At 47.9% G+C, this 18,265-nt stretch overlaps 1 protein-coding gene across 1 annotated transcript; it reads left to right on the plus strand.

The window, feature by feature from the left end:
- The first annotated feature begins 2,597 nt into the window (after positions 1-2,597).
- On the plus strand, positions 2,598-8,886 carry metrnla (meteorin like, glial cell differentiation regulator a). The gene is made up of 4 exons (XM_030090454.1): positions 2,598-2,914; positions 4,300-4,688; positions 7,992-8,051; positions 8,184-8,886. Exons 1-4 carry the CDS (start codon positions 2,811-2,813, stop codon positions 8,495-8,497), a joined length of 867 nt encoding a protein of 288 aa, XP_029946314.1. The 5' UTR covers positions 2,598-2,810; the 3' UTR covers positions 8,498-8,886.
- Positions 8,887-18,265: the final 9,379 nt, after the last annotated feature.

The raw sequence follows: 18,265 nt of genomic DNA on the forward strand, positions 1-18,265 counted from the left end.
GTCTCGCTCTCAGCCAGAGTTTGGGACAACAGCTCCGATCTGCCCTCCCCCAACACCTCCAGCACCTCCCTCCACTAAATTAAACTCCGCTGACATCTTCACATGTCGACAAAATGGACCCAATCCTCTCATACAAGCTTCACCTCACTGCCTCCCGGGGCTTTTCTCAGAGCGCCCGCTGATTAACTCTCTGTTTTCCAGCCTCCTGTAAAGTGTCACAGGTCCGTCCCTCCCCCACAACAACACCCTGGGTCTTCTGACAGGTGAAGAGTGAGAGCCCAACCTGCTCCTTTTACGCTTCAACAAGTGGGAAAACAACAAACACGGCCAGCGATCGAGCAACTGCAATAACAAGACGAGCCACTGCAGCGGAGCTGTGCCTCTGTAGGCCAGTGCGCCATAATTAGTATTTTTGTGACGTTCATTTCTGGATCACATGTTGTTGTCGCTTGTTTGGGCTGAAAAATGACAGAGAATGTGGAAAAGTTGAGCACGGCTCCCTGGAGGCCAACAGTGACTTTTTCAGATGAAATATTTTATCTGCAACAATCTCAAACTCAAAATAGCAATCTTTTTCAGTGATCTTAATTACGAAAAGCACGACATCAGTAAGATCTTGCTGGACCACTTGCAGTTCGAAGAGAGCTAATCCAGATTACATAAACAAGACGGAAAAGTTGCACAAGACGGCTCGGGGGAGGAGGAGGGGGGGGGGGGCTTGTGCAGTTTCACCTAACTGTCAACCGTGCTGCCTTTGGGTGGCAGGGGCCCAGGCCCGTACACGCACCCTGCGTGTCGGGTCGGAGACGCAGAGCGGGGCGATCGCCAGCCAGCTCCGACTGATGCCTGCGTTCTTGGAAACCAGAGATTAGGAGTAGCAGTTACCAACTGCTGGAGCGCTCCTCGTCAGACGGGTTTCTTTCCCAGGCGAAGCAGCTTCCACACAACAAACATCTTCTTCCTGAGACATCAGACGACTCCATGAGTGAGAAGCGTGTTTACCCGAAGGTTCTGCAGTAACGGATCCGCACCGCTACGTAAATCCAAGCAGCTTTAGTTGAACTCATAAACTCTGAGGTGGCTTCAAACCTGATCACTTGAACTTTTGCTTTATTACATTATAGATGATAAAAACATAACAACATTAGAGTAATAATATAATTCCACCACGGCTCCAAGCAGGCCTGGAAGATGAATGGATGAATTACTGAAGGGTTGAAATGCTTTCAGTGGAAATCTACAGTGACTGTGAGATTAGAGGTTTGATCTATTGCAGATCGAGCTTAAATCACACAGCGTTATACGTCCAAGCATATCATTACACTGCTTCACATGAAACAGCAATGTGCATGTACTGGACCAGGGGCCTCATTTCTTTCCCTCCACTCGGCCAGTATTCGCTGATGTCTGGGGCTGCAGCCAAAACGTCAAACCACCATCTCTACTCAGCCCTTTGTGCCACTTCATTTTTCAACATATCACACAATTGATTCAAACTCAAAAACAAGTGTGGTAATCACGTATAAGAGAAGGGCTTAAGATTAATCCTGCAGATGAAATTTGTTATTGTTGGCTGTGATTTGAATGCAGTAAAAATAAATAAATAAATAAAACAACACTGGGAATACATGAGGTGCATCAACATGCAAACAGTGATAAACTGATAGTTAACTCTGTCTGTGCACTTTTTGTTGAATAGAGCACTGTCAGTAGCATATTTTTTATCCATTATTCATTTTAATGAATGCCAAATCAATAACGAAAGGAAAATGTACAACTTAAAAAAATTGTTGCAAAGAAAAGGTCCCCCAGAAATTATCAAGTCCAGTAATTAAGACGCAAGTTGCTAAAACGATGTAAATAAAATTCCAGCACTAAATATTGACGATTAAAGTTCCCTTCAACTTTCATGATGCGTTCAAGAACTATCGGAACTTTCACTGATATTGGGCAACTCTACCCCCACCTCAGCGGACTAACAAAGCTATTGAACACAAATCACAGTTATTGTTTCATTTAATGCGTGTTCAGTGGTAAAACCCTGCAGCAGTAACACCTCATGCAGGATGTATTGGAATGACAGACTCAAAAAAACGCAGTTCATTAACATCTGGCAACAGTGGTGTACCTTAACAAGAGCATCAACGTCACAAGAACAATGTCAACAGAAAGGCAGTTTTCATTTTAAAAAAATCAAGTTTCTTTAATAAAATGTACCTACTTTCTAAAATGGTAAAGTTTTTGTCAAGACATGGCTATTTTATGACAGAAGCTACCTTCAGTTTTGAAAGTGAGAGTTCCTTCAAGGATACTGACTCTGTGATACTTCCTGAACATCTAAACTTGCAAAGCTCACCTTTAAAGGCAATACATATTTTTAAATGTGAAGCGGTTCAGACACGTGATTTCCATGGCAGAATGCATACAGCACCATACATTTTTATTGACTTTTCATGAAGTGCTTTGCACAAAGCTGAAGTGAAACGTGCAGGGTTGAACGAGTGAAGCTCGCGGGTCTGAGCCTGAGCGGTGCACGTGAACGCACCAGTGGATGGGGTGTGACGTGGAGCGCGAGCCTGAACTCACTGCAGTCTACGGAGCGCCGCTGTCAGGACCGAGCGCCGCGCGAGGACTTTGGAAGGAGGTGGAGGGGGGAAAAAAAGTTATTTATTAATCTGAAAAAACCTCTCGAGAGTAAAAGAAGAATCGGCGGGGAGCGGCGCGAGCTCATGGAAACGCCATGTAGCCGGAGGGACGGCGGCGGACTCGAACGCGGTTTCTCTGGAGAGGAGAAGTGAGGCGAGATAAACATGCTCACCCCGACGCTGCTGCTGGCCTCGCTGCTGCCGCTGCTGCTCCTCTGCCGGACCTCTCTGTGCCAGTACTCCAGCGACCAGTGCAGCTGGAAGGGCAGGTGAGACTCTGCTTCTGCTGCAGCCCGGACCTGAAGCTCGAGCGCGAGCGAAAACCGCAAAAACTGCAGATTATTAACCCCACTGCCTGATGGAATCTGTTATGTGATAATCTAACCGAAGAGGCACGTGCGATCGTTAACTAAACATGTTTTGTTTACTACTATAGTGTTATTACACTTAATGCATGTTATTGCAGTAAGATGTGTTTTTTAATCTCAACTTTATTTGCAAATTTAACAGCACTTTTTGTTTTGCTCTTGGGATTAAAGTCCACACACACGCGCGCGCACACAGTCGATATATACGTTTTGAACAAATTGTGGTTCCTCAGGCAGCTCAAACTGGATTTTTTTTTTAAACCTTCCATCCAACATCTGCTGAAGTCTCTCTGCACTTGAGAGCTGAAGCCTCCAATAGTGCGGTTTTGTTTTTCATCCTCCAGTCAGGAGGGGTGGTTCTGAGCTCTCCACCAATAATCTGTTGTTCATTAGTGAGCCCCTTGGCTAATCTCCTTTAATTGCATGCAGGAGTGATGAAGTTAGAAAAGGACTTAATTAGAGGCGTGCTGAGGAGAGCCTGGTTATGGGGCTCTGGCTGCAGATGCTCAGCATGTGCTGTGAGGTTACTTTAAGATCTATGGCGAATTTGAATTTCAGCATCTGATTTTCAGGAAAACCGGGCGTTTCTTCTCCAGAGTCAAACCGCCAGCTTGGCATGCGCATGCTGGTGGACTGCTGATGGCTTCCTGCCGCTGGCTTTGCCACAGAATGACTGACAGACTCTAGTTTTCAAACCCTGACCAGGCATTAAGTTCTGGAGGGAGTCATTTGGTCATGCTGGCGCCAGAGTCCGAAGTGCTGCCCGGACAAGTCTCTTCCAGTCTCTTTGGTGGCTTGAAAGCAAGGGGAGGTTCGGTGCGTGACCTGCATTTGCACTTGCATGCAGCAGGCCCGGCTACTGTTGCTGCTGTTGTCTGCCCAGAAGCCCCTGTGTCCCTCCATTCATCCACTTCTGCCTCCAAACTCTTCCCAAGGGCAGCCTGCCAGTGGTGCGTTTTGCCAAAGCTCCGGGTGGAACAATGTGGTGTGGGGAGTGTGTGTGTGTGTGTGTGTGTGTGTGTGTGTGTGTGTGTTGGAGCTGAGGTCATTTTGGCTGCTCCGGCTCGTGACTGGTCATGCAGCCAGTCTTGCACACGGCCTTAATGCTTTCGGAGGAATGTGGTCTGATGTCTTAACGCGCTGCCAGAAGGCTTCACTTCGGTCACTTCATTCAGGCTGTAAATGACCAGAAAAATCATCTGGAGATCAGTGAGTCAGACTTTGTGCGTTGTGCAGCCGGGAGATGAAACCGTGAGCTGACTTCTCCTCTGCCTCTGCACCTCCAGCGGCCTGACCCATGAAGGCCACACCCGTGACGTGGAGCAGGTGTACCTGCGCTGCTCGCAGGGCTCCCTGGAGTGGCTGTATCCCACCGGCGCCATCATCGTCAACCTCCGACCCAACACGGTCTCTCCGGCCGCCGCCCGCCTCTCCGTCTGCATCAAGCCCTCGCCGGACTCCAGCGGCACCAACGTCTACCTGGACCGCAACGGCCGGCTGCGCCTGCTGCTGCGCGAGCAGGACCAGGCTCAGGGGCGGGTGCACTGCTTCAGCATCCAGGAGGGGGCGCTCTTCATCGAGGCCGTCCCGCGCTCGGACATCAGCCGGCGGATTACGGCCTTCCAGTACGAGCTGGTCAACAATAAGTTCGGAGCAGAGGCGCTCTCACCTGCTGGTAAGATCCGTCCTTCCGCTCCTCTGCTTGTGTCTCTTTGTGGATGTGTGTGTGTGTGTGTGTGTGTGTGTGATCTGTTCCCTCTTTGTGCTTTGCTCCTGTGGTGTGTGTGTGCTGTGCGCACTAAATGCAGCCATCTACTGGCGGAAACTTTTATTAAGTTGGACTCTAATAGTAGGAAACTGAGCGGTTTGCTGCCTCCACCGAAGCCAGAGGCCGTTTTTTCCTGGTTGCTTTGTCTGTACATTTGGGTTTTTGGAAAGACACACTTCACGTCAGACGCTCACTGCGAGCATTGAAACATCAAAATGCGAAGCCTCTAATGCTTCACCAGACAGTTTTGTGGGATCAAATGTTAATATCTGTTTTCACCGCTTGGTCCGCCTGCAGAATGCTCCGAGCTTTAATTGTTTTCTTCTTCTGGACGGCTTGTGTGTGGAGGGGCGCCGCCGGGCGCAGGGCCTCCCATGAAAAACAGCCGTCTATTTTCACGCTGCGTACCTGCCAAACCTGCACATTCTTCAAGCTGTGCAACTCTTGTGTTTTTCCATCTAAAAGCAAAATATGAGCAGTATCAGGGCCCACATCTGTTTTAATGGCTCTCTGGCCTCGCATATCCACATCCTGCGTCATCATCTGGCAGAGAGGGAGAGAGAGAGAGAGAGAGAGAGAGAGGGAGAGTTGAACGTAGAGGTGCGAGCGTGAAGCTGTTTTGACCACATGAGTGTGTCGGGCTCCGTCCCGCTCTGTAATCCGGGGCTGAGATAGCGCTGGGGTGATTCACAGAGACAGTGGTCTCGTGTCGTCTGAACTTGTGGATCGACTGGTTTCATCTTCTTCTTCTTTCTTTTCTTTTTTTTTTTTTTTTAATTCCTTCCTTTTCCCCTCTTCTCCCCGACCCGCTGAGCTGGGATTGAGTTGCTCACCACCGAGCTGGAATGCGTCTCGCACCAGATGTTGGGAGGAACTTGTAGAAGCACATAAGCTTATCCCCCCCCCCCCACTCCTCCTCCTCTTGCTGTCACTCCCTCAGCCTCCCTTTCAGCTCACTTAAATTATTCTCCCTTTCTTCCAGCCCTCGCTCAGCCTCACTATTTCCTACCTCTTAATTTCTCTCTTGTCTATTTATCATTCTAGTATTTTCCTTGTCGTCCCCCCCCCCTCCATAAATCAGCCCTCGCTCTCCCTGCTGGTTTGAAGTGGTTTTCGCCTGTGCTGAGCGATATTAGAGAGTCGCGCTCCGTTCCAGAGGAATGTCTCTGGACCCAGATGTTGCCGGGACGCTTCGATGTCCCCCCCCCACCATCCCTCCAGTCCTCGCCCTCCTCTGCTCCTGTGAAGTGGTTCTGATCGGTGCGCTCGGGCCAGGAGACGGCTGCTGACTCGGCTCTCGCTCCCTTCCTGCGGTTCTGTTTCATGTTGGACACGTGAGCTCCTGCTCAGCTTTCAGATAAAAGTATAGAAGAAGAAGAAATGAACTCGGGTCCGTGTCTGCCGGCCTGGGCCGGTGTGGCGGCGGCACGCCGGCTCGCTTCAAAGCGAGCGGCGCTGTGCTCGGGGCGCTGGGCGAGGTCGGCCTCTCTGAAGTGTCCCGACTCTCCAGCTGTTCCTAAGCCATCCGGGCTTGTGGCGGTTTGACCCCCGACCCCTCCGCCGACGCGGCAGCGCCTCGTGTTGCTCCACTCTCTGACCTGAGAGCACGCTCGGCGCTGACGCCTCCGTTTCAGTTATAAATAATTCGGACGTGACCGAGAAAGGTTGAAGATAGGAATCAGATTAGCCAGTCGGTGTTTGGATTCCTGACCTGTCGTGTGAAGTTTGGGGGTTTCCAGAGCTGCAGCTCCACCTGAGTGAATGCTTTTGGTTAGATGACCACTCCGTCCCCCGCTGCTGACCGATCACTCTCCCTCCGCCCACCTGCTGCTGGAGCCGCTCCCTCACCGAGCAGCGCCTCAGCAGGCTCCAGCCTAATAAAGCCGCCCTGGTCTCAGGACCACCTGAGTCAACTCATCAAGGCCTTCACTGCTCTTATTTAGGGCCCGTTCTCCGGCTGTAAAACAGGAGGGGAGCGGGACGGCTCTCCGTCCTGCAGTCAGAGGTGAAATGTGGCCTCAGGCTGAGGCCCATTCATTTAAACTGAATAATTTCCCCTTCAGTCATTAGGTTCAAATCCTCTGAGCCGTGTAACGCGAGCCGGACGGACACGACAAGAGGCACACTTTTCTCCCTTATCTGCTCGGGCTGACGCTCCTGCTCGGTGGATTTCCCAGCAGGCCCGGAGCAGCAGCGGCGGCAGCAGCTCGGGTCAGAGAGGAGGCCTCTCCGGCTCGCCGCCCTCCTCGTCCCGTTCATCTGCTGCTTGTTTGTCACGGGGAGTGAATGGCCTCCTGCTGTGATGTGAAAGCTCACCGACCGGCCCCCACGGGCCATAAACACACACAATCTGAGGTTTAGCAACCTCGGTGACATCTGTGACGAAGATAGATGCTTAGGGAAGACTTTTTCACTTTTCTTCATAATACCTGAGACATTGATTCAACTTTATCAGAGTTTGTTTGCATTTTTCTTTACTGCCAAGAAGAAAAAGTAAAAATTTTTAATGGTTTTTGTGCAGTTTTTTGTAAATATGTATAAACGTGGCCTTAGAGTCACCAGTTCTTGTTATTGATTAGTTTGGACTGTGGAAAGAAAGCAGCGTACCTTTAGGAAAACCCACCTACATGCAAATACATGCAAACTGCAGAAAGACCTGAACTCAAGGCGAACGTGTCCTGGCTGTGAGGCCGGAGCGTTAACCGCCACACATCTGTGAGATATATAGGTGCAAACTGCTCCCCTGATCCACATTCAAAACCTCTTGTTCCTTTTGACAGAATTTGGCGTGTATGCTTACACTTCGGGGATGTTGAGCCTCTATTTAATTCTGAGCAGCAGGTTAAGAAAACATTTGAAGCGTTTTCCAGTCCGTACGACTGATGTTTGACTGTTTTTTTTTTTTTTTTATCCTCGGCAGCATTTTCACCTCTGTTTGCTGTAAAATTCCTGACGGCTGAATCCTGCTCGGCCGTTCGTAAATAAACAGAGATGTGTGGTGAGGGAGATCAGTGTGACCCCAGCTCTGTGTGTGTGTGTGTCAGAAACGTGGCTGTCTTGGGCCACAGTGGTGTGTTTTTCTTAACTGGAGAGCGGCGGACCCGTCAACCAATATTTCTATCTGCGCCGACGAGCGCCAAAGAAATCCCACACGTTTCCAGTTTGCGTTTTCCTCCTAACTTATCAACCTCTCTCTGTGTTTTTCCTCAGCGCCCTGCCAGCCCTGCAGCGACGCCGACATGCTCCTCGCAGTTTGCACCAATGACTTCGGTAAGTGATGTTTTATTTTTCCTGCTTCTGCAGAGTGACTGGATTTATTCCACTTGGTGCTTAAATGAAACAGATAATTATTACTAGTCTGGGAATCTCACTTTTTTGGATGTTTGTGCTTATCTTCTGCAGTGGCGCGGGGCAGCATCACCAAGGTGGAGCAGCGAGAGGAGCACTCGTCGGTCACCGTGGCGATCAGCCGCCTCCACAGGCAGAAGACCCAGGTGTTCGTGTCGGGCGGAGTGAGGGCCCGGAGCTGGACGGGCCACATCAAGATGCCCGCTCAGTGCGGGGCGAGGGCCGGCGAGGGGGAGTTCCTCTTCACCGGCTCGGTGAGGTTCGGCGAGGCCTGGATGGGCTGCGCGCCGCGCTACAAAGACTTCCTGCGGCTGTACCGCGAAGCGGAGCGGCGGGGGACGAACCCCTGCCACATGGACACGGACTGAGCGGCTCGCCGCCCCGCGCTTAGAAGGAAAACCACGTCCTCCCTGAGTCGGGAGCAGAGCTGGACCGCGAGCGGAGAACAGACTGGCTCGGGTTCAAAGCCTCGGAGACGCAGGATGGAGCTCCTGGATATTTCCCAGCAGCACACGGAGTCGGGACGCGGCGCGGCGTGTGTCCGAACCGCCTTCCTCCCACACGAGGAGCTGCAAGGTTTCAAATGTAGCAGACGCCATGTTCCTTTTTTTTTATTTGTATAAAATGTGAATGAATATTTGTACAGAAGCCGTGTGTTGTAAAGGAAAAACAAAAACAAAGAAAAACTTGATGTACAGTTTTGAATTTCTTACGAGCGAAGTGTATAAAGTGAAAGGTTCTTATTTTGTTTAAAAAAGGATTTGCAATTTAATGCCTGAATGTGTTTTTTTTTTTTCAGGTTGTACAATTGTAAAAAAGAAAAAAGTGAACCAAAAAAAATAAATAAATGTTTTTCCCTTGAGAAAAAAAAAGTTCAAATGTTGACATTTCAGAAACAAAATCTGATTCCACATAAAGAGAAAATATCAGTTTTTTCCCCCGGTATTCTCTGTTGGATACTAAGGCGAGTCATATGATGAGCATTAGCCTCCTCACCTCTGCGGAGCTGGGACTGTCTGCCAGCGGCACCCAGAGAGATTGAGATTGATATCGGAGCGTCGGGGCGGATTCCTCTGCGCCGGTTCCTGTGGTGATGGGGTGGCCGTGTGTCAAGGTCAATGTGAAAGGCCTCTTTGTTCCAGCGCATGAGAGGGAGCAAGAGGAGTGAATGCAGCCCTGTGCGGTGCAGGCACGTAGCAGAGAGGAGCGCTCCCCAAAACCCAGGCTCGGCTTGATTGGCAGGTAGACGAAATGAAACCTTTGAATCCTCGCTGACTCAAATTCAACATGAGGAATGGTTCAAGCTGTTGTGATGCTGTAAAAGGCAGCCAGCTTGTGGTAAGGCTCTCTCGCGCGCTCTCTCTCTCTCTCTTTTTCTTTTTGTGTCTTTTCTCTTAAACGGAAATGCACCTTCAGTGTCTTTCAGCGGGTTGCCCCACACAGACAATCGTCCCCCCAGACGGCACTCTGCATTCAATTGACTGTCTGAATTCCAGCTGAAAAGCCAGAGGTCCTGGAATTGCTCACTGGGAAATCCAAACAGAGTTTCTATGGCGACGATGCCTAACTGCGAACCTTCTCGCTCCGGCTTTATAACCAGGAGCCTCCTCGGAGGTGGAGGCGTAGGATGGAGAGGAGCGTCAATGGGTGCCGCTTGGCCGCCGGCTCCCTCACCGGTCCAGCTGTCCCGGCTGTTGGAGCGTCCTTTGCCAGTCATTTTGGTCTGTTTGCACTTCAGCGCCTGTGGACACAAAGACCTCTCATATAACGACACTGGACATCGCTGACGTCAAACTCAGTCCGGGAGGCCGAGGCAGGCCGTCCAACTTCTTGCAGCCACTGATGTTGCATTTCCAACAAATGACATGAAATAGACATTAAAAGATTCTTTAAGCAGTCAGCAGAAAGTGAATGTGTTGATATATTGTATTAATGGCTCAGAGGGATCAGATGAAGTCGGACACAAATACATAAAGTCTTTGTTTTGTCTGTGCGATTCAGGCAGAAGTCACTGCATGGTCATCTGGTGGGTGGAATTAAGAAGGGCTGAAGTGAGAAAGAAATGAAAAAAAAAAGAAAAAGAAAACTTGTGCAGGAGTCTTCGGCCATGACAAAGTGCGAAGTCACTTGGCAGAGACAGAAGGGCAGCGGGACCCCGGCGGTGAGGGGAGGCCTCCCGGCTCAGTGCGGTGGCTGATATTTTATGGCTCTTTGGGAAGTGCAGGAATGCGGGGAATGTGTTGACTTCACACACATGCGCGTGCGGCTCTTCCCTGCACACACCGCCGCCTTGATTAGCCGGAATCAATAGAGTCTCTGTGGTTTTTTTTCTCTGTGTGTGTGTGTGTGTGTGTGTGTGTGCCTGCACTGTGCGCGTGGCCCTAACTCCAGCACACATAAACACACCGCCCCAGCAGCCAGATAGCCGCCACCCACGCTGCAGCGCCACTGCCTCCATCTGACACGCCGCTGGGACGCATTCTCGGGACACATTGTAAGAAATTCCATTTAATATCTGACATGTTTGCCCCCTCCGTCAAGAGTAAAGCCAAACAAACACGCCTATAAATGATAAGACCGAAAGACTGAATCCACAATTATGGGCAATAAATGGTTTTGGATGATTTTAGAGAAAACTTATACAGCAAGAACATGCAAACTCCAAACAAAAAAGTCCCCAAGTCCAACAAAATTACAGTAGTTCTGGTTAATGTGGTGTTTTTCTCAGTGGACTCTGTAAACTATGCTTTATTCCTCCACATTAGCTGAAAGAGTTTGTTCGTGTCACATGGGCGACACCAATCTGTCACAAACCTGAGGAAAGATGTTTTTCTTGTCCAGATAAATGACTTTTTTCAGCTGCTCCGTGCTCCAGGCGATTTGCTGCTCTCCTTCTTGCTTGTCCTCGTTAAACATTTCTTTCAAACTTGTTCTGTGGCGTCCAAAGTGGGAGAGGATGGAAAAATAGTCACTTTTTTTTTTTCACGTCCTCTTCTGGCCTCGAATCGGATTCACCTGAACACTGAGCGGGTCGCTGTGATTCGTCAGGGTCATTTCCTCCCTTCTCCGCCGGCGTTTAATCGTTAAACTCAATCTGTGTGTTCGTCCACTGAGGCCACACTTCGCTCAGAGAACCTCAGTGCTAAATCAGAGGCACAAGAAAGGCCTTTGTTTCTTCACCAGACTGAGCAAAAATGAATCTTTCATGGTATTATTTTGAAAAGCTGCACAAAAACACCAGTGTTGCATCTAAAACACTTTAAACTTGTTTGTGTTAGAAGAGAAATTTATTTTTTGAAACTTTATAAAATGGCAAAACCTACCAAAATCACAGTACTTTGATATCTAATAGTTCTTATTGTGTATTTTGCACAATATCTTCTTTTAATACACGATAGTGACACATTTGAAAATCAAATTTAAACATTTTCAGGCCTGAAAATTTCAGATAGTCGTCTTGATCTAAGTTTCCTTTAATAAAACGCATTCACGATGTTGATGTTTTAGTGTTCATGTGTGATTTCATCCCCACTACAGCCAGAGATGAACACATCAGAAGGAAAGGGTCAACGAGCCGCGGAGCGGAGGAGCCTCCCAGATTGGGCCGTTAATCCCCGGTGGGTCATGAGTTTCCCAGTGGAGAAATGCCTCGCAGCCCCCCGACTCGCCCCGCCTCCCCGCAACAAAGCAGCACGGCGGGATCAAGGACCAGGGTGTTGGGTGTCTCCCGCAAAATGCGACGGCCGGGGTCACGGTGTGTCTTAATACTGGGTATCAGAGACGATCGGGGAGCAGAGACATGTTTCTGTCTAAAGTGGACCGAGACGTTTGGCCTGTTGATGAAAATGGAGTCCATGCATGTGATGGAACACATCACCCTGTTCCTTTTCTCTTTGCTGATGTCTGTGTTACGACTGATTATTTCTTGCCAGTGAATGGCGATCGGCCGCTGAAGTCTGCCCCGACAAGACCGCCTCCCTCTCCCTTTTGTCCGGTGTCGTCCTTTTTCTCAATCGGTGAATGTGTGCGGGCGCCGTTGGCTCGCATGGCTCCCGGAGGCGGCGTCAGGGCGCTCTGTTCCCTCGGCAAACACGCCAGTGTCTTCCAGAGTGGGGGGTCCGTGGTGGTGGCGGCGAGCCGCTGGGAGCTCCCCCAGCGCCCGGCGGCCCAATAACGGAGGCAGAATTTGGCTCGGAGGACGCCGAGCAAACACGCAGCAAATGGCACTTTTATTTACTCGCCTTTGCGTCCCCTCCCCCAACAAGCTTCATTTACTGGGAGCCGCGGCGCCGTCTCCACGGCCCCATGGCAACAGCGGGCCCTGTCAACGGGGGTACGACTTTCTCATGATGTCACCACGCCACGGAGAGTTGATGAAGCGCTTTTTGAGTTATCGGCGCTCACTTGACTCACTGGGAGAATCAGAACGTGAAGATTCATTCCACGTATTATTAATACTGAACGGACAGGACTGGAGACATATTCCCAAATCTGAATAAGAAAAGCTTCTCCGGTCTCAGCACCTATCTTGACTTAATCCTGCGGCTGAAAGGCGGCGTTGTTATGTGCTCAATTCCAGCCGTCACTCATCAACACTTGCTCCTTGTCTGTTTGGGACAATGCGATCGGCGCCGGCTCCGCCGCTCTCAGGCCTGTCAGATTCACAGGCGCAGGGGCAGAGCTGCGTGTTTGCACAGTCCAATGAGCACCAGTGGCTTTGCGTCGCCGGTTGACTCCTCCTTGGCAACCGGCCCGGCCCCCTCGTGACCTCTGACCTGGGTTGCGGCCTTTTCGGGTGAGAGGGGAAAAAAAAATGGTTCCTGTCTAAGTTCAGCCATTAGAATGTGGAGTCGTCCAGGCCTTAACCCCTGGCCTCCAAAGGAAACACGCATCTTCAGGGATTTGTTGTGTGACAAAGATCGTCGGCCAGCGGCGGGACGAGCGCGGAGCGTGATATATTGTGTAATTGAACATATGACGTTTGATGGATGTCTAAATGAGGGGGATAATAGGCCGGGTGACGGATAGGTAGGAAGCCAACGCTTAGGTTTTCACACAGGAGCGGATGTGGGCTGTTTGCTTTGGGGACAGAGGATGATGGATCGATTCCTGAGGTGGGGGGGGGAAATGAGGAAAACGGGGAATAGATGAATCCTCCTGTTTTCTATTGTGGACTTGATTCTTAAGAGGAAAGTCTAATATCATGCGGCGCCTTCAAAACATCACTTATTCTCCAGATCTGTGACGTCAGTTCAACAGAGAGGAAAAGTTTAGATTTGGTAATTATTTGCAAGAAGTAAATACAAAAAAAAAAAAAAAAGACAAAGCTGCTAACTGAGAACCGTTAATGTTGAACCGGGGCAGACGGACCTGAGGAAAATCATTACTGGCCGTTAAACAGTCCGCTGAGGCCTGGCAGCCGTTATCAAGAGGACAAGTGTTGGCGACAGCTGAATGGTCAGCTGGGGGCAGAACGGCTGAGGCAGGGGAAAGCAGAGCCGCGGGGGGTCAGGCACTCACCCTGCGTGCGCCCGGGCCGGGGGTCAGGTGGCGGCCAGTGACCCTCCGTCGGGGGCGAGGGACCTGCTGGGGACCGGGGAAAAGCGAAAGTCGCTGTAAAGCAACTGACTGTGAGGCTCAGCAGAAAGCAGTAATGCTGCGCTGCATGCGCTCACGCTGCACCGCAGCCGCGTCCAGTTCACACAGAGAAGAGACAAGTGGTCATCGGTGTGACATAACCTGCAGATCCTGGGGGGATTACTGCAGCTCTGCTGTGGAATGCACAACATGTCAATGTGGGGAAATCTCAGAGAGAGTGAGGGAGGGAGGGAGGGAGGGAGGGAGGGCTGCAGAGGGTGCAGGAGCCTCACAAGAGTGCTGACAGTGATATTTTCTCCCTGGTCTTACTGAGAAAAAAAAAAAAAAAGAGAAGCTGGCTGAAAGACTCACATTTTTCCTATGTCTCCACACCTACTTCTGTTATTCCAGAAACACTCGAGTGTTTTTCTTGCTCGGATATTATACTGTGGAGTTACAGCACAGGGTTTATTGTGCTTCTTGGCATTTGGAAGTTGGTATATTTGCCGACGTAGTTTCACACCGAAGCCATTCATTTAGCAGTATTTTTATGCACTTTGTTTTGTATTGACTGTTAGACTGAAGGATAAAAAAATTGATTTGCTTTATTATTTTCCCTTCATAATGTAATGTAATGAGTTTTACTTTTACAGTCTGGCCTTGGATTGCTACTTTCAGAACACTTTTTTCCTGCCAGCTGAATAATTACAGTTAGTTCTCTGAAGTGTGTTCTGGGGTGACTATATAATTTTTAAGGTCGGCTGCAAGACAGGGCAAAACACTGACGGCCTTTTAGATCAGGAGCGTCAAACACATTTCAGGTCACATACGGCCTTGAGCCTTGAGTGTGCCGGATCAGTAAAATCATGCCACAATAACCGTTACTACAGAAAATAACTATAATCTCAACATGAAGCCAATTTTAATGATATCTTTTGGTCCAAACACGCATACAGCTACACATACATACATGTAATTTAATGGACTTTCAATAGTTATGAAATATCAAATGCATTTATTTTGTTTGAAATTAGATTAAAAAAAAAGAAAAAAAAAGTTAGTTAGCCTTAGATCTTTGAGTCTGATGCGTTCTTTCACATTTTAGTCTTCTGGTTGTGGGGATTTTCTCTGGCAGCACCACAAACAGTTTCACATCCCTATTATAGAGGTCAGGACAAATGACTCACAGTTTGGAGCATTGTGGAACCTGGAGGTCAGAGTTCAATCAGTCAAAACTACTCAGTGATGTGGACCTGGAATGTCGTTTAGAAATCTGTTTTTTTCATCTTGAACGTGTCTTCTGATGCACTCCAGGTGGACTCTGATCAATACACTGGTTTGGCAATGATAGAAAATAGTTGATATTTTTAGTAAAATGGGCTCCACACTGTCAAAAAGTGGTTCATAATCTCCAAATGACTCTGCGGTGAGGAAGAGACTCCTGACTGCTCAAATGCTGCCCCCTGCAGGAGAAAAGTATATTCCAGCAACAGTTCGAGTCACAAAATGAAGAGTGAATGACTTTGTTGAATCTTGGGTAAATTCCTGTCATGATCATCATTCTGTCTGGGTCGGCGGACGAGGTTATGCGCAGTATTAACCCGCAAACCAAAAGCCATAATAATAGTGCGAGCACAGAAAGCAGCCTCTGTATTTACAGTTTCTCCCCGATCCCAGAGAGACTGCTCATATTTCCAGCTGTGGTCACACGTAGGTTTACTCTGCAGTCATAACAGAACCTGAACGAGACTCGATAAAGGACATTCTCACTGATTCTGAACGTGTCCCGTGTAACTGGAGACCGCCTGTGTTCGTTCAAGCGTGTGTGAAGAGGAGAAAACGAGTCATTTAGGTTTTCCCAAACACAACACCGACCCCGCGGCCCGGCCCGGCGTGTGCTTAAAAACCCATCAGTGAATCCACAACGGGCAGAATCTCCTCCGACTGCTGGAGGCCGATTCAAACCAAATTTAGAAAGAAAACAACGACCGAGAGATCAGATTCAGTTCAGACGCATGAGAAGAAACTTGGTAATAGAATAACAGTTATTGGCCTGCGAGGGATCTGCGAGGGTGTTTGTGTAGGGATTGTGAATACTGATGACCTTTGACCTGTTTCATGGGTCACGAAACACCTAGAAGACTGTACCAGTTTTCGTTTTGACTCATTTATTCAGTTGTCAAAATGTAAACAATATTTTCAGCAGCTGCCAAAAAAACAAAGACTTTCACAGATGTAGTGGGGAAAAAAAAAAATCCCCTACAAAAATGGGTTTGTGTTTCCTGGTCGGATGCTTCCTGGTGGTCCAGTTCTGCTTCTGGGAAAGTCTTATTCAAGTCTTCGCTCGTCATCTGGTGGAAGGAGATCACGTTTCTGACAAAGCAGCCTTCCTCATGCCAGCTCAGGTGTTCTGTAACTTCAGGACAAATTATGAAGTTAATATTTGAATTTTTTTTAAACGGCATAAAAGTTCATAAGAAAATCTGGCAAAGATGATGATGATGATGTTTTGTTGTTAGAATTTCTCTGTTTCACGTTCTGAATGCAGGAATAAAGAACTGGAATTTTAACATACGCGAGCATCAACAGTGACACCTGTTGGTGACAGGCTGGAATTCCCACAGCTAAATGACAGGTCAGGAATTGCTCCAGCAACCTTCTTCTTCTGGAATTTCTCTTGAAGTGGTTAAATGCTTCAACCCTCCAAAAGGATTGGCTATCTATTTGTTCTGTGTATCAATAAGATGTGTACAGGGTTATTTCAAAAATATCTTTTGTATTTTGCTTTTAATCTGATGAACTGTTGAGTGCTTGAAGGAAAACAATCAAAGCTTGACTGAGTATTTTCATTCTTGGTCCTCAGGCCAATATTTTCCTCAGGCTCAACACACAGCCGCTATTTATATTCGTAAAAAGTTGAGAGTGTGATAGTTTCTTCTAAAATAACATTTGAAAGAACATTTTCTGTTGTCGAAAAGCGTATTCCGTACTCTGTTGCATTTTATGGAATAATTTTGTCAAAATCAATAAAAACAGTCAAATGAAATAAAAAAAAATGTTTATTGCACAATATCAAACACCGGTACGTCCCCTAAACTCATCCCCATGTGGCCTTTTGCAAATGCAATGCAACGTAGGACACTTAAATAACAGTTAATGTACAAACCTGTTCAGTGTTACGTTCATGTATTTATGTTTCACCCGCTCTCTTTCTCTCAGACACACACGCACGCACACACACACACACACACACACACACACACACACACACACACACACACACACACACTGAGCTGAGGTAAATACAAGATCAGCAACAGCTACTCAATGCAATTGTTTATCACATTTGTTTCAGCAAATATAGATTTTAAAAGTATACATGTACTGTTTAAATTAAATGTATCATTGCTTTGTTGTTAAAATGACTTGAAAGGATTCAAAATTCAAAGCGTAGGACTTGAGACCTGACTTTGGACTTGAGGGCGAAGACTTGAGACTTTCTTGTGATTTATAAATCAATGACTTGGTCCCACTTCTGCTAAACAGTGACAGAACAGACTGACTGTCTGGGCAGAGCTCTATGCCTGCTGCAAAAGATGGAGTTAAAAACCTAATTTTATTCTTGTTCATGGTAAATATAGCAAATAAACTTGGTGCTTTCAGAAGACAGGAGAGATGAGATGTGCACCGTCCCCTCTTTATTTAGCTCATGTTGAATGTTAAGTTTAATAATCAACTGAATTGTGTCGATCAGTTTGGTCCGCTGTTTCATCCCACCGGCTCAGTATTTGGTGAAGGCAGAGTACATCCTGCTGAAGTGACTGGATTATCAATCTGACAACAGCAGAGTCTTTCCTCCTTCATTGGTGGTAATAAGATGAGTCAACGCTTCCAGACCTAAGACGTGTTTCATGGGAGTACAGAAGAAAAGCACAGCATGCTGTGATCGGAAAGTGATGAAATCAAAGGTCCTTATGCAACTGTAAAAGGAAGTTGCTAGTATTTGGGTGCATGATAAGCACTCTTGTTGCAAAATCATCTATTGTGCTCATCATCATTGTGACCCATCGACGCTCCTGGAAAATTCCACATTCGTCTAACCAGGATTTGTCTAAGTGGAACTAAGCCTGAACAAAATTGCACTTTTTAACCTCATTGTCTGTTGTGGATTTTTAAACCAGTTTACACGTCTGCATCTGAGCTCAGAACCTGAGCAGAGAGAGGGAAAGAAACAGCATTAATGCCACACGGACACACAATCTGCACTGACGCAAAAAGTCACTTCACTTCCTGTCTTCATCAGAACTAAGGTCCTCTAAACTGCTCATCACCCTCTGTCTCACTTCCTCTGAAATGGTGTTATGTGTAACCTTTAAAATGAAAACAAACCCTGCTGAGGTTATGTAAGTCCAAATTATTTATGAGTCATTAATCTAAGGTCTGAAAAGCCTTCATTCATCACATTTAACTCCTATAAATACAACAGTAACTGGACCATTTCACTCCGTTTGACTCCTCAGGTGTGCATCTCCCACCAGTTTCATTTCGACACCCCAGTT

The sequence above is a fragment of the Salarias fasciatus genome, chromosome 4 (genome assembly GCF_902148845.1).
Source record: "Salarias fasciatus chromosome 4, fSalaFa1.1, whole genome shotgun sequence".
NCBI classification, from domain to species: Eukaryota; Metazoa; Chordata; class Actinopteri; order Blenniiformes; family Blenniidae; genus Salarias; species Salarias fasciatus.